The sequence below is a fragment of the Chelon labrosus genome, assembly GCF_963514085.1.
Source record: "Chelon labrosus genome assembly, chromosome: 4".
Lineage (NCBI taxonomy): Eukaryota > Metazoa > Chordata > Actinopteri > Mugiliformes > Mugilidae > Chelon > Chelon labrosus.
In genome coordinates this window covers 26,321,201-26,346,147 of record NC_140340.1, presented here as the reverse complement: position 1 = coordinate 26,346,147, position 24,947 = coordinate 26,321,201, and the positions used below count along the sequence as shown (strand labels likewise).

Genomic DNA, 24,947 nt, shown 5'->3' with positions numbered 1-24,947 from the left:
ACAGACGGCCATTTGAGAACCAGGAACGGAGAACTCTCAGGATTTCTACTGATACACAGTACTGTATTTAAAATGTTTTTTTTTGTTTGTTTTGTGTAATATACTGTACTATAGGTTTGCTGTACTTGCACAGTTTTCTATACTTCAGTTTCTTTTATAACTTGAAAAAAAAAATAGATGTGATTTCTTTTCGTTGTCTCCAGTGGCTGTTTTCGTTTCTTTCTTTATGTAATTATTTAGTTACGGTAGAGTAATCCTGCTCTGTTGAGGGAAAAAATGATTACCTGCACGAGTAATACATTTTGATTTAATTTTTTTTCCCCCTGTAGTACAGTAGTATTTCTTTCTAACATCTCAATGAAACTAAGCATTACAGATCAAGTAACTACCTTGTCAATCATGTTTCAAACACCAGTCACATAATACAACAAGCTAAACAAAAGAAGCTTTTTTTCTGTGTTTGGTCATAGCTCATTCTGGTCATCGCTTATGGGTGCTATTTCCATCATTATCTCTATCCATTTGTGTCCTCACTTTTACTTTGCTGGTTTGTCTGTTTTGGGTTTCGGGTTATAGTGGTTGTTGAGCTCAACTGTGAAATTCACATTGCACATAATTTGAAAATAAAACTATTAAAAGTGGAAATTGTTGGTGTATGTGATTACTTTAAAAAAAATACTTAACTGGCACACCGTGGCCTCGCCACAGACTGCAGTGTGACCTTTAGGCTGAAAATCATGCAGATGAGATGAAGCTCTTGTGCTGATCTAGACCAATGATCTGAACCCAGAGAAAAGCCCCAGGCCATCCGTGTGTCACGTGACCAGGCGTCAACTAAAGACGCAGGGCGCCGAAACTTGCGTCAGTAACTTTGCACCGAAGGCTGCGAGGGCGCTCAGTGAAAGGTAAGTCGTCCTCTGACTTAAGAAAGCATATTCACAAGGCTCTCCGTCTTTAACGAAGGCTATCGTTTTAAAACTGCCGTTAATTTTTCATCACTTTCTTCCGGTTATCGTCCACGTGTCCGCCGGCCGTCAGACTCCTCGTGCAGGAACTAAACAAGACAACTTTTGTTTTGTTGGGGGGAAAAAAAACCGTATTTCTTCTGTCTTGTCACACTTGTACATTTCTACCCAGTTTTTGTGTTAAGGTTCAGTCATGCCGTGTTATTTCTCGAGATAAATACTGATGCTGTTTGCCCGTCTTGAGTTGTTTTACGCCATTAATTTGTTGCACTTTCATTAGCGCTTCGACCCTTAATGTGAGGCGTACCACCATCACATGTTGTCGCAGCTCGGTAGAAAAATGCCTCATGTAAAGACCCATTTATGATCATTTGACATTCACTAAGCTACTTTACAGAAGAGTTTTATTTAATGATAAAAAAAAACCCGCTTTATTAAAAACAATGAAATGCAACCGGCTAATGTGCTTTTGTGCTTTAAAGTTCTAAATTAATTTCAGTCATGTTTTTGTTTTTGATAAGCCAGTATAAAAACGTTTTTCCCTCTTGTCCAGGATCATGTCCCCAGCTCCAGCAGATGTGTCGGGCTACAAGCCACCGGATGGAGGTTGGGGCTGGATGGTGGTGATCGGGGCCCACATTTCCATTGGGTTCGCGTACTCCACCCCAAAAGCCCTATCCATTTTCTTCAAAGACATCCAAGAGGACTTGGGGGCCAGCTACAGTGAAATAGCATGGCTTTCCTCCATCATGCTGGCTGCCATGTATGCAGGCGGTGAGTTGATTCAATCAGTGTTTGTGACGTTGGTTTCATTAATGCCAGCAGCTTCCCCTGTCTGCTTTTTCCTCCTAATACACTTTAGTCAACTTTCTATCCCCATACTTACAGTTTATACTTATTGGCTAGTCCATTGAGTATACCTGATCAACTGCTTATTAATGGAAATAACTAACTAGCCAATCACATGGCAGCAACTCGATGCATTTATGCATGCAGACAATGCTGTTGTCAATACCATGTGCTGGAGGTCCAAACTGAGCATCAAGATGAAGACGAAAGGGCGATTTAAGTGACTTTGAATGTGGCATGGTTGTTGGTGTAGGCTGGTTGGAGTATTTCATAAACGGCTGATCTGCTTGGATTCTCATGCACTGCAATCTCTTGGGGGTTACAGAGAATGTTCTGAAAAAGACAAGATGTCCATTGAGCAACATTTCTGTGGGTTAAAATGCCTTGTTGATTCCAGAGGTCAAAGGAAAATAGCCAGACTTGCTTGAGCTGATCAAAAGACAACAGTATCTCAATTAACCTCTTGTTACAACCAATGTATTCAGATATATCTGTGTCTGTGTGTATGTATGTATATGTTAGCATTGCTTTTGCAGATATGCTTTATCAATAAATATCCTGGGTACCATAAATATTATAACCTCAGATCCAGAGTTTCAGCAGAGCTGCTTGGTATTCAGTGTAGTAGAATCTTATACCTTCAGGCCATCACAGGTTCCGCAGTCGGCACCTCCATATTGGGGCCATTTATACTACTAGAGAATGCATTTGTAATGGCTTGCAAACAATAGCCAACAGGTGAACCAGACAGAGCAGTTTTTCCCCTCTTGATCTTGTGTATTGTTTTGTATTATGGACTCTCCAGGCTCTGACACACCAAGTATACCTCCAAGAACTAGCACTGATCAAGCACTCTTCAAATTGCCTTACTTCTTTTGTTAGAAGTTGAACATAACACATGGTACAAGGAATACCTAACAACCATGCGGGCTGACTACAGAGGGTATGTTTGAGGAGTAGTCAGTTAACTTCATGGCCGATATTACAGAAGCAACCAGGAAAATACTTTTTCTTTGCAGCATCTGCATACCCTACAAAGAAGTCGACTGTTGTTTGTGGTTGTGCTGTCAACCCGTTTGGGTAGACAGATAATTCATAAACTGACTTCACATGACTGACTGCTCTCGCTGTCTAATGAGAAGAATGCTGCCAGCATGCATCACTCACCTGACTTACATTTAAGAATCCTAACGGTTAAAAATAAGTCATTAGTACTTTTGCCTTTTCTGTTCAACATTTGGGTGAAGAGATGCAAGTAAATTCACAGCTGGCGCCACATTGTAATCACACTTGCGCCTGTATTGGTGCAGTCAGGCTAGGCAACACTTGTCGCCATCTTGATGCCAGTTCTGTGTAGTGGTTTCCAACATTCTTAGTTTGTGACTTTTCAAAGCCAGACTATGCTCAGTTAGGACAGAAAAGCCCAGCACGTTTTGAAAATGTATTTAATTCAAAATTCACAGACCTTTTAGTTTTTCTTTAAAAGCAAAAGTGACTTATCTTTTGACCAGATAAATATTGTGACTTATCAAGGCCACTTCAAACAGACAGCAGCACTAGATGAACAAGTGCAGACTCCTCATTCATTTTAAATCTGATTTATCGCATCACTATATGCATCACTTCTACAGTGTAGCTACCGCGTTGCTTCGGACCCTGCACCATAATCAGCCATGCATCTTCCCCGAAAAGTAACTACGCTTCATGGGGACGCAGACGGCAATAGCTGTGATTGGTACAAAATGCAGTTCCATCATAGACTGTGAAAAAAGTGGATGTTGTAGCAGCTCCTCAAAAGTGAAGCCAAAGCATGTGGAGCTCCCCCTGGTGGCTGGTTGCAGTATAGGTCATAAGCTCCACCCTCTCCGTGTTAGTGGATGGGACTTGAGCGAGACCAAAACACTAAAGTACATGTCAAATAAATGTCAAAGTTGGTTTCTGTATTTTTAGGTAGATAATATAATGCTGATGCATGTTCAAGTGTCGTTAGTTATTTGACGCTATTAAAAACAGGATGCGACAACCGCTCTGTGAAGTAGTTCCATACAACTGTGAGGCTGGGAAAAAACTATTAAAAAAAAATGTGCAGTGTATAATGCCATATTTCTTTATAACTGGTAAAGGTAGAGCAGAGCGCAGTGTTAATCCAACACACATCCAAGTGTTGGATTGGCGAGTGAGTCTGGTGGAAGTATGGGCAGATAATTGATAACACAGCTCCACCCTCAGACAGTACTGCACAGGCTTCTAACTGTGGCGCCCCAATGCATGGAATTCTAGAGTCAGCTTAACCAATGGTTGGAAGTGGGGACACGTTATAAATTTTTTCCTACAGTCTATGGTTTCAATGTTCACCTCTCTCAGTCAGACAAGCATAGAATATTCTCCCTTGTTCAGCCTCCTCCACGCCATCTACTTAGAGGTGTTCTCATGTTTCTGTGTTTACAGGGATTTCATTAAAAGGAACTGTTGATCCACATTTATTAACTTCATCTCCAACACTGGTTCCACTCGCCGCTGTGTGACGCACACAGAAGTCGTCAACACAGCTGACCCGTCACTGACTACCGTTTTAGTGGCGTAATTACAGAACAATGCCGACACACCAGCGCAAAACTATAAACCCTTTCACCGCAGCGCTTATGATCTTTAATAAATTCTGAGCTGTTTTCACACATGCACCGCAGCCCTGAACGTTGTTTCTGGACCTTAACAGGAGGAGCTGTATGTAAGAATGTAAATGTCCATATCAGTCAGGACAGACACTGAACACACTTTACCCTGCCAGCTTTCTATTGTTATTTCTCTTACAAGTCTTATTAATGTCTGATTGAGCCCTTGTATGAATAGAGCAGGTAACTGTAAATTCACAACAACTGATCGTCCTTGTTGTTGTGCATCTGCTTCTGGCACACCCAGGTGACCCAGATGGCCCAAGCTAAACAAAGTATTCCATTAGTGAGAACGCCTCTGACTGCCTCCGAATCTCCTGCTTTATATAAAGGGTGAGAAAGGGCAACTCCAGACAATGGTCGGACTTGATTGTTTGGACATTGTCTACAGCTCATGTGAGAAATCACTTCTGGTCTTGTACTTTTGCTTTTGTGTTTCCTGTAGCTGGCTCTGGCTAGATTTGTGATGACACAGTTCAGGCTCTGACATGTTTTCTAACGTAATCTAGTACTGGCAGAATAGTGACAGAAATTTTATTGATCACAAAGGACATCTGGGTGTGAGCCTTACTTAGTATGACCTCTTTAGCGAAAGCGCACACATTCTTATTGTACTACTTTCTAGTCCACTCTTTGCAGTTGATGTCCTTGTAGTCTAGTGACTGCATAAATATAGGATAGAAAGGATAATATGGAGGGCACACAGACTTCCACAGAGTCTATCGTACACACTCTGATGATGATATTTCCATCTCTTACATCTTGAGTACCTGTGGATATGGGAAGTGTAGTGTTATTCTAAATGCAATCGGCTAGACTTGTCTACTACTTGGCCCTTTAAATACAACACACTGTTCAGGGTTTCTCATACAATGTCAATACTATGGCGGCCAGCCAGGGTCTAATTTACTCCGCCATGGTCTCATAATGATATAATATTTTTGCACATCTCAAATAACGTACTTTTCCTATAGCTCCCGAAAGCATCTCTCCCTCCCTCTTCTCCCCAAAGCTACCTCCCCCAGACCCTCCACACACACCAGTCACTCACCTGATCTGTACTGAACTTAACCTGACGGAGAAAACGACACGGACAACTCATGTAGCATGCGAAGCTATTTGTGTTGTTCGCTATTAAAAAATTTACAGTACCGCCACTTTTTAAAACCCGATGTGAGTGCTCTTGATTTTTAGACCTTGGAGATTTACAATTATTCAAAGAGAGTTGGTCAAAACCCGAAGGAAACTGCTCTCGACATAACGTGAACTACTAGCTTAACTTTCTAAGCACTAGCTTGCAAAGTTGTATTGCTATAAACTGGATTTATTCACTGATACTTTATTTAATCTTGCATACAGTTGCCCATAGAATGCCACGCCTCAACAGCTTATGTTTAGTATTGCTGTATATGAACTGAACAGACTGTCGCTAAAATCCAATATCCGCATTCTTGCAGTAATTTAAAGACGGAGTGATACAAAAACTGCATGTATTTGTGATATCAGCTGATGACGCAAAATATGACTAATCTTAAAAGTCCTGAAGGCTTTACATGAGTTCATCAGTAGCTTTGTTCAAGGTTACAAGACAGCGGGGTGTTTGACTCACCTGCACTCAATGCAGGGAGGCCTAACTGGTGAAATATTCCCCTACACTGTGGCTCAGGCACAGGGCTTTATCATATTGTCCTTGGCAAGGCTTCAGCAATGTCACCCAGTAGAGGAGAGAGACAGGGGGAATATATCAGAGGAAGGTTCAGCACACTGGGGTCTGACACCAGGGCCTCTTGGGAGAGACTTGACAGCCTTTGCAGAAAACCTCTGACTCAAGGAGTGCGAATGATAAACCTATAATGGAAATGGAAATGGTGGAAATACGAGAGATGCCCTATTGTGACACAGCTACAGTGAGAAATATGATCCATGTTTGACCCCTGCTGGCACCTGGTTAGCTGTATTAAACACCAGGATGGCTGCTTTGCACAGTTAATGCAGTTGATGAGGAAAATTATGTAAATCTCAGCAAATAAGTTTTCACTGAAAATATAAAATATTTATCTATCTAGTAAAAACGCATGCTGGTTTGAGTCTCTAAATTGTAAGGATTGCATTTTTCATAGTACTGTAATAAATTCAAATCGGTGTGTTGATGTTCAGGCAAAATAAGACGTTTGAAGGCTTTTCCACTGCAGTGAAACAAGGAGACATACAACAATTCACGGGCAAGTGTGCTGCGACCAATCAACCACAGCTTGATATATGTGGAATGAAACCAAGTAATTAAGTTGTTAATCAAGAAGCGGAACCCTTTCCATCATGAAGGTCCCAGTACTAGGAAGAGAAAACGCAGCCCGTGCTTTCTTAAGCTGCATTTCAGTTGCATCAAATTTGACAGAGGTGCAGGTGAAAACTTTCAGAACGGGTTCAATAACATCAGCTTCACTACCTCACTGTTAAAAGAATTTACCATTTTGATTAAACTGAAAATAAAGTTGTCAAGTCTCACTTTGGCTTGGTGATAAGATTATGACTTAATGTAATTCTGAAGTCTCCCTACTGCTTCTTACCCATAGAGCCTAGGGTTGACCATTTTGACATACTGACCGAATTTGAGGATGTTATTTTAGGTGGATATTTCCAAGAAATATTTTCAGTGTGTAGAAATTAGCTGCCTGGAAATTCAGAGACTTAAACCATAAGACGCTTTTGATTGGCACCTATCAGCTCGAGCTTGCAAACACATTTCTTTCTTTCTTTTTTTTTTTTTTTCCTGCAAAACTGTAAGCGTGGCATCTTGATTCCCTTCATCTTTCCAAAGCCGTCAGTCACAATCAGATACAGAGCATGACAAATTTTGTGCTTCTTTCTTCCTTCTTACAAAACGTGCCTCGGCATAGTACGTTTACATGTTGATCTCGTGTCATTCTCTTAAACATTTTAACAAAAAATGTGATTGTGACAACCATACACATTTATTCAAACACCTTGACTTATGTTCTCACAGATTCACTGTAACATGAAATGAGTTCTGCCATGATTATGTTCACATGCACTGAGGAATTAATCATTAGCCATGGTAAACATGAAAATTAGGTGGTTGCCAAACATGTAATCCCCCTACTGCGCTCTGGGCTGCTTTCAGTTATCACTATCCACACAGAGGCCCTACCTACCATTTTCTTTGAAAAGCAGCACCATGTCCAAGTTTCAGCAATCATGGCAGTCTAAAGATATTAGCTTGAGTGATCCTCAAATCGGCTCGATACTCTCATTTTTATGTAGTATGTGTGTAAAAATAAATATATTGCACATTTGATCTTCATACCATCAAGAATATAGACATTTTGTGAATAGTTGGGGGCAGTATCACCTTCTGAGGCATGGTCATGAATGAAGGAAAGGGTGACGCTATAAAAGGCTGTTCTAATCACTGAGTGCAGTACTATACAGTATCAAGCTGCCATAGTATAATGAGTTGCTTCACAGTAGACAAAAAGTAGTATTCTGTCAGTCATTGTGATGTCCTTATGTCCTTGGCTTAGACCAATTTACCTAGAAGTACTTTGTAGGTGATACTGTTTCAATTGAACTAAAACTGTTTGAATTAATATTCATTATAACATTATGTTCTCTGTCTTACTCATCTCTTTTACAGGACCACTGAGCAGTATGTTGGTCAATCGTTATGGAAGCCGGCCAATAGTCATAACGGGTGGACTGATGTGTGGGGTTTCTATGGCAACCGCCTCCTTTGGGAACTCCATTGTTTATCTCTACTTTTGCATTGGCATCATTGGAGGTACCGTACTTATCATAATATATCATAATTTCTTGATAAACGTTTGTGTCACTGCTGCCATAGAAAAGTTTTAGAAGGATTGCTAGTTTTTATTGCTCTGGCACTCATTCTGGCTGTGGGAATCCATAGACAATTAAGTTGAATTGAAACACCAGTAAGACACAACATTAAAACCACTGACAGGAGTAGTAAATAACATTGACCGTCTTTTGAAAATGCAATGTTCTGCTGGGAAACTTTTGGACCTGGCATTCATGTGGATGTTACTTAGACATGTACCACCCACCTAGACCAGACCAGGCACCCCCACCCCATAGCAATGACACTCCTTGATGGCAGCAGCCATCCCCAGCAGGATGCAGCCTGACACAGGCACACACACAAAAACGCTTTAGGAACAACTCAAAAAACATGAAGACCAGCACAACAGCCTCAACTCCAACATCAGGTGCTCGGATTAAATGGCCATTGTTTGAATCAAAGAACTTAAACACAGTGTTATAGATATCATGTTTTGATAATTACAAAACACCACTCACAAAAGTATGAGCGCTCATAATGGTGTAGCCTACAAAGTATGCGTAGATTTGTCTAGGAAGTACAAAGTAAGCTTTAGTTGATCACTGACTGAAACTAGGACCAATTCTATATGTATCCCAAACTTATTTATTTTCTTCCTCACTATTCCTTGGTTTAGAACCTTGTGCATCAAGAGATCGGCAGCCTACATCTTTCCCTATCTTTTTAGAAATCTCTTGGTTCAGATTGCCGCCCCCTAACTGAGCTGGTATGGTGTTTGCCAAGGCCCGGAGCATCTGCCCCTGCTCCTGGGTGCAGTTGGAGCACCAAGGGGAGCAGGACCAGGACAGTAATTAAGATGGAACCGTCTCTGATCCCAGAGAGCATGGTCTTCCATGGCCCTCTGTACTCTCCCGTAGGCTCCAATCATGGTCATCACATGGGGGCTCTCTGCCACCCTGTGAGGCTCATTACCCTGCCAAGGGCTCCTGTGAAGGATTAATAGGTCCCGCCATTGACTGGGCCATGTGTGGTGCCCAGAGGCAAGTGTGGGCCCTGCTCTGCTCTGCTCCCTTGTGCCCTGGCACACTGACACATAGGCATCAGGCAGTGTTACCTAGCAGGCATAGGCTTACACATACCCAACTAACTGACCACACAAAATGATAACATAAAACATAATCATTTCATAGAAAAGCTTCCCATCCCTGTATAAGACTTTCCAGAATTACTCATATTAGTAGTGACAGTTTCATTTGTTTTTGTTTTTTTGCTTCAACACACATGATATCCTGCCATGTTGGCTGGTTGGAAGCTGGTGAGGGATATTGTAGTTGTTCGTGGACTAGCATGTCCTTTGGATTAGTTGAGACACCTGTTTGGCAAAGACAAGAACTGAGAAAGCAGGCACAACATCTCATGAAGTACAGTAAAAAATCCATGACCATTGATTAGGTTGAGAGATCTCATTTTATCCAAGGCCGAAGTTTCTGCATCAGACACCACACTGAGGTAAATTTAAATGTACATTTTAATTTACCTTTGGCTATTGTTTGTGAAAACGGAGCGAAAAGTTGCTGTAGTTCTGTGTCCACATGTGTCATCTTCTACAATCTTGGTTGTTCAGTAAAGCAAAGCAGCAAGTGGACTTTACACCACATTTTGAACATTACTGCAACTTCTTAAGACACTGAGATAACAGTGGAAAAACAGATGATAATTCCTTTAACAAGAGAGAATTTATCTACTCTGAGAAGTTTATGTAGTTTCAGTTTACCCAATGAATTAGACCTTCTAGAAGAAATTGTATGTCTAACGCAACTTCACCTTCAACTGGGGTGCGTGGATGAGGAAAAGAAACATAAAAAGGTCAAGACTCCAGCGACACTAGTAGTATAATTGAACAACTTCATTAGATTAGCACATTTCAACCATCTCTGATGAAGGCCACGAGCTGCTGAGTCTTGACCTTTTTATGGATTAGATCTTCACAACACATTGTTTTATTATTTCATCCTTTTTTGTTTATTTATCATTCAACAGGCCTTTCTACGTAAGACACAATCAGCTAAATATTCTCTAAAATGCCACAGTTGGATACTTGATCTTTGAATGGCTAAAGATCTAATCAGCCGTTGAGAAATCTGAAATGTTATCATGACCATTGCATAAGTTATCTTGTGTAAGATAAAACACTGATTGTCTTTTTCAGTGCTTGTTAGGGTACTTATAGACACTTTGTTTGATTATATGAATTCTTGTTATTGCATTGTTGTGTGCAGTGTTTCTGAAATGTTGCTTCTTTATTGACAAAGAACATTATTACTGAAATACATTTTGACTTTATGTGATATGCCCCTGTTTGAACTTTAAATAGAGAAAACACTAAAACCTCTTTCAATGAGCTTTACTGAGGATCCAGCAGAGAGGAATAAATTGACATTGGAACGAGAGAATATAGTACCCTAACCATCAAGCTGTAGCCCTTCATCTTCTTCAAAATAAGGTGCTATTAAATTAAAATGTTCTGGGTAGAAAGGCAAGAGAGTGAATGTATTACCAAGGCTGCCTAATTTATTTCTACTTGAATGGAGAAATTATTTCAGAAATAATTCCAGCATTCTGTAATGAGATTTTAGCCAGCCAAAGTGAAATGAGATGGAACCTTAATGAGTACCAAGCAGAATCTGTCTTAATTTAATTTAGTCAGTAGCCTTTGGAGTTTAGGTTCAGAAGGATTTTGCTACTCAGGGTATCTGGAATGTGACTGTGTGTTTTTTCAATCTTTCTCCATTTAGGTTGTGGACTCTCCCTAAACCTGAATGCATCTCTCACCATCATCAGTAAATATTTCCTAACCAAGCGTCCTTTAGCCAACGGACTAGCCATGGCTGGGAGTCCAGTTTTTCTCTGTTTCCTGGCCCCTCTCAACCAATATCTATTAGAAAATTTTGGCTGGAGAGGAAGTCTCCTTATCCTCGGAGCTCTGATGCTCAATTGTTGTGTAGCTGGGGCTCTGATGAGGCCTGTTAGTCCACTTTGTGAGCCACAGAAGAAAGTAAAATCGACAAATAACACTCAGATAAAGGGAAGCTGTATGAAGAACGCAAAGAAGTTTTTGGATATGTTCTTCAAGGACAGGGGTTTTGTCATCTACCTCATAGGAAATGTGATGTTCATCTTTGGTGCCTATGCACCCATTGTGTTCCTGTCCGCCTATGCTATTAACCAAGGCGTAGAGAGGTACTCGGCAGCCTATCTGCTTTCTATAATGGGCTTTGTGGACATGTTTGTTCGTCCTGGAACCGGCCTCATTGCCAACAGCAAGTGGATCAGGCCCAGAATCCAGTACTTCTTCAGCTTTGCCATGGTTTTCAACGGTACATGCCACTTACTGTGCCCTCTGGCTACGAGTTACACCTTTCTGGTGGTCTACGCAGTATTTTTCGGCATTGGGTTTGGCATGGTTTTCGCCTTGATATTTGAGTGCCTCATGGACCTGATGGGAAACCACCGCTTCCCCAGTGCCGTTGGACTGGTCACCATCATAGAGTGCTTCCCCATGCTGCTGGGACCACCTGCTGCAGGTAATGTACCTTGAAAATAACTGACTTGCTCACAAACACGACTCACATAAGTTTGGTTTATAGTCATGTGCCACTTGTGTAGGTAGAGCGTACCTACAGCGGAACCTGACGTTCAGCTCCTCAGAAATGCAGAAGGCCTCATGGTGGCACAGACCACAACAGCTACGATTTGTCCAAAATGCATTTCCTTATTCAGCGTCTTTTGTCTTCCCTGTGTTGCAGTGATTTCAGTGAAAGTAACCGTTGATCAGCATTAGCTTCAACTCCAACATGAGCCGCTCAGTTCTAGTCGCCAGTTACGTGAAGCGCACAAAGAAAGTCAACACAGCTGACTAACTACTGACTTGCGCTTTAGAGGGCTAATTACAGAACAATGCCAACACACCAGGTATAAATGCTTTTACCAGTGAAGTGCCCTAAGGCATAGACTCTGCATAGACCCATTGTGGAAGAATAAACAAAACTTTAGCATGACTCACTTAAACTTTAGTATTGACTCACTCAGTAAACACCATTCATTGTTTATCTACCGATGGATTGTTGAATGTGATAAGCCCTTCACAAACAGCCACATTATTTGTTCAGATTTTAGTCTTTTCTGACTTACAGCGGCAGAAGTATTTACTCTCTGCTCACTTAACATTGCCTTACACCGCTTCTTTACCCAACTAAGGGCCAAGTGAATGTTGTTTTCCTACAAAAATACAAACACACTTTGAGGAAAAAACTGTTACAGAACAATAAATAACGCGTTTGAAACAAGCTGCTTGGCAAACCGTTCATCAAACTGAATTACTCCTATGTGTGTTTATCTCGGGCTCATTTAAAGCCTATGCATTATGTTGCACTAGAGTTCAATTGTTTGAAAGAGGGTTGTTGACAACTGACTTGTTTATGATTACATGAGAGGCTCACAGAAAGTAGTCATTTGTCAGAGTGATTTTCTGCTGTAAAGAAGCTGAATGCACTCAGTTCTCAGGCTTTTGGGTATCTCGGGCATGTTGTGTTTTGGCCTCCATACAAATAGTACAAATTTTAGCCCACTAAATATAACCCTGTAAACAAACATGTTGGCTATAACAAAGTTCACATCAGTAAATGTTGCAAATTACAGTTGTTGCAAAATGTGATGTATTTATAATCAATCCCTTGTCAGAATATGAGCCTGGTAACACTCAAGTGGGATTTCTGTATGGGACGAGTTTCAACTGATACAGAGTAAATCAATCATCTCTGCACACAATTGCATAGTCCTACAACTAATCATAGATATTTTACTGTAAACAAATTCAACACCAGGTTAAGGCTCAGATAAAATGTCTGACTACATTGCTGATACTCTTCTGTCCATCACCACATGAAGCCCACTAAACAATTTGAATCAAAAAGATCTATAAAAACCAGGGGCCTCATGTACAAAGACTTGCATGGATTTCCTTCTAAAACGTGGCACACGCTCAGATCCAGAAACACATTTCCTTTGTACATCCCAATTGTGCACACGTGTTGTACCCGACCCCTCCTTGTCCATGCCCCCTTTTAAATATGCAAATTGTATTTAAATTGACCCTGCACCTGAAATTTCCCTCTCTGGACGATCAGAAAATGAAAACAAAAGAATGAGTAAGGGAAAAAAGAAGAACTTCACAGAAAGTGAATTGGAGATGCTACTCACTGGAGTGGAGGTGCGCAAAAATGTCCTCCACGTGCCACAGTGTTGGTTAATTGCATTTGCACATCACATATGATCTGTACATTGATCGAATTAAAATGTTTCCTGTTGACATTTACAAATTGATCACGTGATGGCGCTTTTATATCAATGTGTGTGCAGTAGATAGCCCTGATTACATTCGGAAAACCGGCTCTCGCTGCAAATTGCGCTTTAATGTTGACCTGTTCAGATGCATTGTATGGGAATTTGATATACCTGGGTGACATGCGGATAATTCCGTCCCACGCGGCTGACATGGCTCTGCTCAGGGTCGCCCGGCACAGTCCCGATCAGTCGGACTAATGGTTTCACATTTATTACAGTTTCCTAGCATCACCTCTAAGTGTCGCCAAAGGATCAACTGCTGTAGAAGCCAGCGTACGCCAGCCATGGCGTTGGCGTAGGCACGTACAAGTTTGCGGACATTTCATTGACCGTATATAGGGACATTTCACTCTTGATACATCTGAACTTCTCCGTGAGCGAGTACGTACGGAACGTTTTTGTGCGCATGCAACCTTCGTACATGAGGCCCCAGCTTTCTGCCACAACAGTTTTGTAGGCAGGGGAAATCAGGCTGGCTTCCAGGCTACTATATGTATGTGAATGAAGAAGTGAAACACATGGCAGTTCATTCTCATTCACTCCAGTCAGACTGAATCGTTTAATGTAAGGGTGGCAGGAGATAAAATAGGGACAGGGATTAAAGGGCACATAATATTGTGTAGATCAGGGGTTGGATTAATCGAATATTTTCCGTCATTTGCCGTTTTTTTAAAACTGTGACGGAAAAATCTGAAGGCCATCTGTCATTTTGACAGATTGCAATTCACACCCCTGACCACTTGGTGGCGAGTGACCTTTTTAATTGGCTCTTGTCTGTAATCACAGTTTGCATTCCAAACATCGTAACTATTGTCAGTGCACGATTTCCTGGTACACCGATTACACTGATGCACAGGCCAGAGCTCGGCTAACCATAGACATATATACAATATATATATATATATATATATATATATATATATATATATAAATGTCTATGTCTATGCGGCTAACGGCTACCAAAATGGAATTTGCATACCACCGAAGCATTCAGCCCTATGGTACTGTCTAAGGGCTGTTAGCGCTAGCAGTCCCGGTCGGCAGCCCAAACTTTATTTTTTTTTATTTTATTTTTTTTACCATTTAAAGTCAATACTGTTCTAAAAAAGTACTTAAAGTTAATGAAAATTTTATGAAAATCAAATGCTATTGCATATGTCATTATCATTTAAAAAAAATTAAAGTGACGGGTAAAAATAGATTATGACGGGATTTTTATGACCCCGTCAGTCAAAATGACAGACAACGAAAAAGTCTAGCGCAACCTCTGGTGTAGATATAGGATAATGAAAACTGCACACATAAATAATGGTTTTACAGAAGTTACTCTCTGCCTGTGTGTCACTAGATGTAGTGTATACATAGACACACTGTATATGCTGGCTGTATGATTCAATTAGGATTCCTGACTGAGCCAAAACATAAGGGGCACAGATGTAGCCTTGTAGTCCTTATGAAAATAACTCTAATATGAGAATGTGTGATGACTCTGGATCATAGATTTTGAAAGGTGTGCCCAGCTAGTCACTGTCAAACTTAAAACTGTCAATTTAAATACCATGGACTGACCTAAACATCTGAACAGCATCCGGATCATCATAGATACTAGTTTAGAAAACGACAGTCCCGATGTTGAACATGTGGCCTTTGCTGTATGAAAAAGAAAACTGAACTGAAATTTGACGTACTCGCATTTAAAGGACTCGTGTGTAGGATTTGGTGTAGTTTAACCATGGGTGGGGAATATAGTATTAATAATCATGTGTATACTCACATGTTACTACAACTAGAATGAGCCTGTCATATCTACAGAGATTGCTCTTAACAGCAATTGCAGTGTGATATAGGTGCACCCGAGGAACTCCCTCTAAATCTGCACAATTAAAGAGTGTATGGTAGGATTAGTGCTGTGCAGTTTCACTTAGACACGTCTTCAACCATAAGGCTGATATTGGCAGTTACATTCTTTAATGGCTGCCAGACACAGAATAGACAAACACAGAGTGTATTTTATTCCTCAATTTGTTCACCAGTCGGCAGTTGTAACGTTCATGTAGATGTGCCTTTTTAGTTCCCTAAATAAATAAAGGTGAGGATGTACAGTAATGTATCTTCACTTTATTAGCTGTGCCTATTGTCAAGCTGACAAACTTTTAGTTTGCCTGCAGCCTGATTTTTAATGAGGAGAAAAGTTACAGCCCCCCCCCAGTTTTCTGCAGCGACCCCGTTCTAGGGCGCTCATTTAATAAGGTAAATAAGTGCCTCCCTGCACGTCTAACATTCTCCTCCAGAGGGCACAATCGTTATATCTCCCCTATCTGCTTGTTACTGCTCCCCCAAACCTTCAGGTCATTCCAATTAGGAGGAAGTGAGGTAAGTGGGTGTAATTAGCCTTTTGCTTTGGGTGTTTAATGACGCTCAGTTCAAACTCTCGTCATTAAAGTCCTGTACCTGGGCCATAATTAAGCTGTGAATATATTAAAAAAAGAGGTGACTATGCCAGATGGACTTAATTACTGCTCAGCCAATCAAGGGCCGTCTTAATGAGGGTGATGGTCATTGGAGTACAGACACCATATGAGTGCTATCAATCAGATAACACAGCCTGCATTGAGACACTTGAAATTGATCCAAATGCAAAGTGACCCCTCCCGGTATAGTACGGTACAGTGAATGCACACGATCAAACATTATTATCATCATTATTTGTCATAAAGATGGTAAGTGTTATAATTAAAGAGACCTACCAAGAAAACTCTTGTAATGGCATTTTTATTAAACCTTCTCTTTGGTGGGTTTTGATTTATAAAAAAAAAAAAAAAAAAAAAAAAAAGAAAACAAAAAGAATTAAAGATTGCTTTGAAGTTGGATTAAACCAGTTTCTTTACAATTTAAGAAACTGACATATGTCATAGAAAGAAATCGCCTTTACTAACCATGGTATCAGATGTTGAAATGACAGAGGAAAGACGAAAAGGTGATTTTAAGGACCATAAAGAACATAATCCTTCTCAAAATAGTTCAGCTATTGAAGCAACCTTCCATTGATTCCATACGGCTTTAAAATGGTATAAAGGTGGGATTGTAATACAGTGAGATGGACAGTCATACATGCCGAGACTGAAAGAGAGGGAGAGCGTCACTCGCACATTGATCTGTGTCTGGAGGGAGACGAGGGCTGGAGTGAGGGCCGCTTAAGACTCTAAAAACCTGGAGGCTTAAATCTGATCTAAACCACATTTGTCACTTTTCTGCAGACTTGGGCTTTATATTTATGGTTCTGAGAATGGGCCTCTCTTCTGATACGTTTTGGTAGCAGCCGTCCAAATTGCCTTCCCAGAGATGCGGGCGAGCCAGGAAGGGTGTAATGGCCCGCTGTCATTTCCGAAATGGCTCTTCTCAAACTGGCCTGCGCTCACTCTCTTGCACACACATACGGTGTAAGCCAAATCGGAGTCTGATCTTGCGCTTCACCTTCAAACTTGTAAAGGGGTTGAATCAAGATAATGCTGCTATACCACTTGTCATTGTGTACAACTGTTGCACATGGATTTTTGTTTTTATACATTCATTTTTGTTAAAATACCATAATTTCTTCTCATCCTCCTTCCCTTCTCCATGCAGGGTTACTGGTGGACATTTTTGGTGACTACAAGTACCTATTCCTCATGTGCGGCTCAGTGATCGTGACTGGCGGGGTCTTTCTCTTCATTATGAACATCTACAACTACCACATGCTGGGAAAAGAAAAGAAAGCAAGAGACAGAGAGCAGGATGTGAAGAACACAGAGAACCAGGACCAGGTGAGCATCGTCGAGGCGGAGATGGAACCAACTGAATCAGAAGAGATTAACACACTGGATAAAGCAGACGCACCAAATTAAATGTGATTGCTCAATTTAGCGTGACTGTTATGGGAACACATTTGTAGGAGTGTTTGTGGACGTTAATGGCGCTAACTCCTAGCCTGCTCGCACACTCATTTTTAATTTATTGATTCATTCAGTCTGTCAGCAATCATTTTGATATTTGATTAAATGTCAAGTCATTTAAACGGAGACACAAGAGTCTGCAGCCGTGCAAGCAGTTTTTCCTGGCTGTAGAGCAGTGAGCTGATGGATAATGTCAGCATGCTGACAGTAACTATTCTAAACATGCACATCTTTAGCGTGCATACGTTTACTAATTAGCAGTATATGCACGAAGTACAGTTGAGGCAGCTTTTTACCTCCTTAGGTAAAAGTGACAAAAAGTGATATCCATACCAAAATTCTGACCCAAGGATGGAGCTTGATGACCACTTTAATAGCAAAACCAAAGTCAGAACACTTCATCTGGTGTGGATATGAATGAAATGTCTGTACATGTGTACAGTTGTTACAACGGTTAAAGATCAGAGTCATTACAACACATCCAATAACTGTTGGGATGTTTCCCCTCGATGAACATGAACCTGCTGTTGTTGCAGCATAAAATGTCTGCGAATCATCACAATCTGTATTCTTCATCCTCTGGGGAACATGAATGCCTGGAGAATAGTGTCATGGCTATCCACCTAATAATTGTAAGATTATAGATTCTGGACCAAACAATTTCAAGACACCAACAGCTTGTTAGGAGTCACTGCTATATGTGCAGATGACGAACTGACCCAGGATCCGCTACTGTATAACCTCTACCCTTGAGTACTGCTGCACAATGGATGTTGCTTTTGTATGTTACATCTTTGTTTGTGAAGTATTACTGTGAATGACCATGGCTGTCTCTCTTTGGGTGTGTGAACAAACTCACAGACAATCCTGAAGCAGAGATGGAAGAATAATTCAGATCCTTTTCTTGAAGTACTCGATTACAGCTCTAAGTCCCTTTATGTAAAAAACATACATATAAAAGTACAAAAGTATTAATGTTCTGGTTTGATCCCTCTGACTGGTAAATTATTATTTATGACATTAGATTATTAATAGTTAAGCACTGGTGTGTAACAGCATGGTGCTGTTGTAGCTGCTGCAGGTGAAGCTAGTTTCAACTACTTTATTTACAATTTTATGAACAGGGACAGCAGGTATATTTGATAAGATATTTTTTCATGACATATTGGATCATTTCAAATGTACTGACATTAAAACGCGAGAAATTTAGAGGGAGGGGAAAAAAATCACAGTTCGTTGGAGCTATTACAAATCTGAAATATGCTGTTTGTAAGAATGGTTGGAAACCACTGGTTTCTTCTTTTATCAGTGTGAGCTTGTTACATCATCTATTGTGTGAAAGTAACTGTGAAACTGTTAAATACATGTGACAATGAAAGTAGTAGATTTCCCTCTGAAATGTAGTGGAGTGGAAGTATAAAGTAGCAGAAAATGGACACATTTAAGCAAGTACTTGCCACTGCCTGAAAGGTACACAGCCTCAACATGTGAATGTCATGTATTTCTTTCTCTCTTCCTTTCTCACAAGGTCAATAACGCACATGTGTGCTTTTCTTTTTTGTGATTCTTAACTAAACGTATGAAGCGTTAATTCATGTTGTGGTTATGTACATAACCTCAGGGTTTGCCATGGTATGTTTTGCACTTGCTGTGTTTACATTTGAGTTTCTGCTGATCAAATACTGTATCTGCTAGTATAGTCATGTATTCAAGGTGTAGCTAGATGTTTTCTCCCCTCTTTAGTTCATGTTAGTTGATTATAAATGAGACACTGAAACTTTGCGATGAACAAAAAGTAACAAAACATGTTACTGAAGTGTGATACTGACCTTTCTGTAATCTACAGACGGTAATGCTGTCTTTTTAATCTTGTGTCAGTATTTATTCCAATTTCTGGAAAGTTGAAGCTCAAACTGTATAAACTGATGCATATTCCACAGTAATGTAATACATTTCATGCTGACATTTGTTACAATGACGAGAATGGATTTGTAAACATTGTTAATTGGTTTGGTGTGGTGTGTATGTGATGATGTGACTAAGTTTGTGTTGTGTATTACATTCTAAAATCTAGCTATTGTCAGGTCCATAATTGAAGTTGATGGCAGCTTTTTAGATGCTGTGTTTCTGGAAAATGTAGAATTTTTTGAGAACCTCTGACTTCCTTCTATACCATGTACCGTACACTATTGTTACCATGAATAAAATCCACTTGTATTACAACTGTGTGTCATATCTCTGAATTCATCTTTACCAATCATGTCAGACCTACTTGTTGTTGATATTGTTCTTCAAATGACAAATATCCTCTATCACTCATGGTCATATCCAGGATCCGTGTGAAAGCATGCTTTTTTCCAATTCCACATTCACCCAGTGAGCTATAGATGCCACTCAGAAATGCCATCAAAACCAGGTTGAGCGCAGATCTTCCTCAACGTTGGATGGCTGTGTCCAATTTTTCACAACAATTAGAAGACTGGGGAACAAGTTTGGAAATGTCAGCAGCTTAAGGGCGTGAGCACCTAATGAAGCAAGGCCCGGATGTTCCGGGCTAGTGCTCTGAGCTGCAGGCAGCCTCATACACATCAGCAAATCAGTGGGCCAATAAATTACAAATGCACGGGCAAACACACATACACACACTTTTTTTTTTCTTTCTTTTTTACTATCACCTGTCCCTTTGCTGAGTATTATGCAAGGTCTTTGGACGTGACAAGGTGGAAAGGTACCCCAGAGACAAGGCTGTGAGCCCTGCGACCGGGAATCTGTTTGTCATTATTATATTCCCTCTCACCTCCTGTTCCTCTCTGAACTGCTGACCCTCCTCTACATGCCGCCCTTCCTACGATGTTTGTTCCCGCGGAGCTCCATGACCGCTGTCCTCCATGCTCAATGGTTAAAAAAAAAGACGTGGGTCTCCGGAGGGTCTTGGAGGTGTTCGGGTGACTTGGCAATGCTGGTTGAAAAATCCTGTGGAGCAAAACAATCAGCAATCATTAATAATAATGGAGCTTATTAATTTGCTTTAGAAGTTACTGCAATGTTATATGGTTATCCTCTAAATGAACACCGGCCTTCTCAGTAGAGAAATTCTCCCCCTCTTTAAATCTCTTAAAGTTTCGTTTAAACGTGATCTACTGCAAAACCTAATTTAACTGCAATATATCATAAAACGCACTAAGTGGCATCTGTAAATTAAAAAGTAAACAGGAAGAGAAGCAGTGATGGAGAGCCTGTTTCTTACTCATCTTTCAATGAGGACTACAATTAGAATGTCTCACCGAGTGCTAACTCTAATTGACAGCTCTCAGTTCTTGTTAAACGAGTAGCTGGCTTGGGAGTGCGTGATTATAAGTGGGTATCACTCTTCATAAAAGCATCCAACTCTCTACATAAATGGACGGAGCGCGGACTAGAGACACCGGTGTCTGGATGTTGATTATCAGCCCTTCTCCTGACCTTTTGGGTCTGTGCGAATCAGATCTCGGTTGTTTACAATAGGGGGCTGACCTGATGAATCTGGAGTGGTCTTACACAAGCAAAGAGTCTGAGACAAGCGGGAGAGAAAGAATGTGCTCCCAGAGGGCTCAAAGAGCACTGGCATCTATCAACAGAAGAAATTGAACAGGATGTTTCGGAGCAGCAGAGATTAGATAGACCCAGGGTGTGGAGCAAGCACAGGCTACCAATGTGACGCTACCTTCGCTGGAATGAGATCAAACTTACAGAATACAGTGAAGCAAGGGCGAGTATCCACAGACACACACGTATACACACACACACACACACACACATACGCAAACATTCTGAGCAACCTACAGTGGCCTTTAGGTTTGAAGAAGAAATGTGGAGCTTTGTTATTTGCTCAGGGAGTACTCTGAGGGATAATGCAGGATAACACTAGAGATGTGCTATTTCCACATTAGCCACATCTTCATTAGAGCTCGTAGATGTCAGGTATCATGTGATTTGTGCCGGAGAGTTATTATTAACATCCAAGAAAAAGTTCATCAGCATGGACTCACACAGCAGGTTCCATCAAGCACCACTCCAAATGTCACTGCACGTTCCTGTGAGGAAACTGGTGTTTGTTTTCTACGATCCATACATTTAATCTACGCCGCAGACCCAAAAACTTTCCTCTGAATATAAAGAAAATTTTCTTAATGCTGAGATTTCCCCCACATTTCTGATTGGTTGAGTACATGCAGTATTTTATTTTAGCCATTTTTATCTCAGGATCAGTCTCCCTAAAAGCTCATGAAATAGCTCTTAGCTTGTCTCTTTTCCAGCTTGGAATCAATGACCTAATTTGCAAAGTTTTAAATCACAATTAAGAGCAGTCCTGTTTGAATCTCCTCCAATGCCTTAGTGTTGGCGCAGTGTCACTGCTTTAAATAGTGTTATTGTTATTGTTGTTTAACAGTATTCTGCTTTACTGCCACCTACTGGACTGGAGTGGAAGTTGGCGTTAGTGGCCTTATCATCGTGGGTCTTTAGACAGCAATGAAAATGCAGACAACCAATGGTCTGAAGGAAACCAGTTCTTTGGGGGAAGTTCCAGGGACTTTGGAAAAGAAAGAACAAAAGAAAGAAAGAAAGAAAGGTAATTGTTGTATTTTGCAGCTATGAGTTATTTCTATGTAACATAATTGTGTCAGTGCCTCCTCCTATGCTGTTGATCAGTATCCTGTAGCCTTCCCACAAAACAACAACACCCACTCCATGGTCAGGGTTGGGTCAGATTACTTTGAAATGTAATCCATTACTGACTACAAATTACATGGCAATTTTTGTAATCAGTAACGTAATCAGTTGGATTACCAAAAACATGTAACGTAATCTGATTACTTTTAGATTACTTCAATAAATATGCACCTTAAGTAAAAGACACCGTCACAGAATTGATCAATGAATTCTCTTTTTATTTTTCTCTTTATTATTTCATTACATCTAAGAAAACTTTTTGCTCTCAGTAAAGCATTCCTTTGTGAATGAACTAAAAACTGTATTAACTAAAAACTTTATATTTATTACTAAGTACTTTCTTTACTCTGAACATATCCGTTTTTCAGACCATATCCTCATATCAACCTGTTTAACTCTTTTCTCACATCATATTGAATGTTTACAACTAAAAACATTCCTAAAACATTTTTCTATCTTTTCTCATATTTCTCTTTCTGAACATTTCTCATAACATATCCACAACATGTCTTTCAAAATCTCAAAATAAGTCTGTAAATAAGTCTGTAAACATATCATAGAACAAAAGTGAACATGTTCTTTTTACAACATATTAGGATTTTTCACATCTAATGTTTCAAAGCTCATTAATCAAAGGTTTATTGATAAAATGTAATCAGGTAATCCCCAACAATGTAACTGTAATCTGATGACACAATTTTTGTATTGTAATCTGGGCTGATTATAGTTACTTGATTTTTGTAATCCAGATTACATGTAATCCATTACTACCCAACCCTGTCCATGGTTTGTAACCAGCTCTTCACTGTGGCTCGGGGCTTTGCAGATAACTGGAGAATGAACAAGTATAAAACAAAGCAAATGTTATTTGCCACCTCTGAGTCCAACTACTGTATATACAGTATATGTCGATGTTCTGGCTTTATTTCATTTCAACTGAAATTTCCACCCGAACACAAAAATAGACGGACATAGAGTATAACTATATTTCTAGCTGTCACATCAATGAAGAGCTTGTTTCTAGGAACAGGGTTTGACTCATTGTCTAGTCACGACTGAACAATGGCTCATGCTGGGAAGGTGAGTCAAATGGGGAAATACTACAGAATGTGGAGGAGCTGGTGAAAATTAAAAAATAAAAGTGGAGGAAAAGGGTGAGAGAAAGTAAAAGAAGGGGCGTTTGCTACTTGGGGAGGTATAGCAAACCTCTTTCCATCCATCATCCCTGTCTCTGTCCCGTCCACTGAGCAGGGGAGGTAATGAAAGTAATTTAACGTACATCTATAATTAATATGCTCTCTTTGGGCGGTGTGGTTGGGCCGAACGGGTGATGGAGTGTGTTTATTATGTGTGTGTGAGGGAGCTGGCATGACGGGGCACGGGGCCACTGACATGGTAATTCACTAGCCATCACTCCTGCAGTGTTGAGGTCAGACTGGTGCAGCTATATGGGGCACCGCCGGCTTCAGCTCTCCCATAGGTACGCATGGAAAGTGGGTTTTTGTTCTTTCTCGTCTCCTCCCTTTTTCTTTCCTCTACGAGTCTCCTGAAGAAAGAAAGAAGGCACAGCACGTAGCAGCGCCCCGGGCCAGTGTTCTCCCTCTATGTGTCCCTCTCTTTCTCTCCCTCTCTGTCATTCTTTCTCTTGCCTTGCAGTCCACAACTCCCTCCTCTCTGTTATTCCTCCCTCCGCTCTCTAGTTGGTTAGTAACCCCCCCCCCCCATCTCGCTGTCTGACTCCACCGCTCTTTCTTTATGGCCCCTAATATTCTCTCCCCCTCCAAGAGAACTCAATGAATGCTCTTCAGGAATTCCTTTTTCTTCTTCTTCTTTTTTTAAAGGCAGGCTGCTTTGCACAAACACAGTTCAAACTCGACTGCCCTCAGTGCTGTCTCCTTTTGAAACTCCCTGCTCTTTGAATACCATCTGTTTGAAGAGAATGCCCTCTGCATTTCTTTTACACAGTCACTCAAGCACGCTCTCAAGACTTTCTTGCATTTATACACAAACACACCGGCCTATTAGGCGTACGCAGAAATACGCTTAGAGTCGCACGCGCACGCACAAATGCACGCGAACCCACACTCACACACTTGACTCGGACCAAAACACATTCAATTCCAGCAATGTCAGTGCTCCATGGAGTGAATTTCTCTTCCACTTTCAACTCCCTCATTTGATTTCTCCCCTTCTCTCTCTCTCTCTCAGGCTACACTTATATGCATGGCCTTACTCTGGCCACTGGCCACCCTCCAGTAAAGGTCTCATTCGGGTTAAACTGCTTACATGCAGCTCTTAAACCTTACAGCGGATTATTCTTGATGTTGCCTTGAACAAAGCAGTTAAATGCGTGCTTCAATTAAATTACAAAAAAAAACTTTAAATATGGCTACAGATAACCTTGACTTTATTTGCCTACGAACTTGCCTTTCTTGAGTCAGTGTCTTGAGATCATTCGTGGCTGGGTATTATCTTTTTTTTCTATTTTATATAGAAAGTAAGAAAGTAACTTTTAATACAGTTTACAGTGTTTTGGCAGACTCAGATAGACAGCCATGTTTTATTTTTTTTGCAGTTGAGAGACATGTAAGCAATG

The 24,947-nt window shown here is 40.6% G+C and overlaps 1 protein-coding gene across 1 annotated transcript; it reads left to right on the top strand.

Moving 5' to 3' along the window:
- Positions 1 to 1,522: 1,522 nt before the first annotated feature.
- Positions 1,523 to 20,637, top strand: LOC311487478 (monocarboxylate transporter 2-like; the record flags this gene model as incomplete). The annotated part of the gene is made up of 4 exons (XM_084543770.1): positions 1,523 to 1,739; positions 8,142 to 8,285; positions 11,102 to 11,890; positions 17,334 to 20,637. 4 exons carry the CDS (start codon positions 1,523 to 1,525, stop codon positions 17,591 to 17,593), a joined length of 1,410 nt encoding a protein of 469 aa, XP_084399896.1. The 3' UTR covers positions 17,594 to 20,637.
- Between the last annotated feature and the right edge of the window lie 4,310 nt (positions 20,638 to 24,947).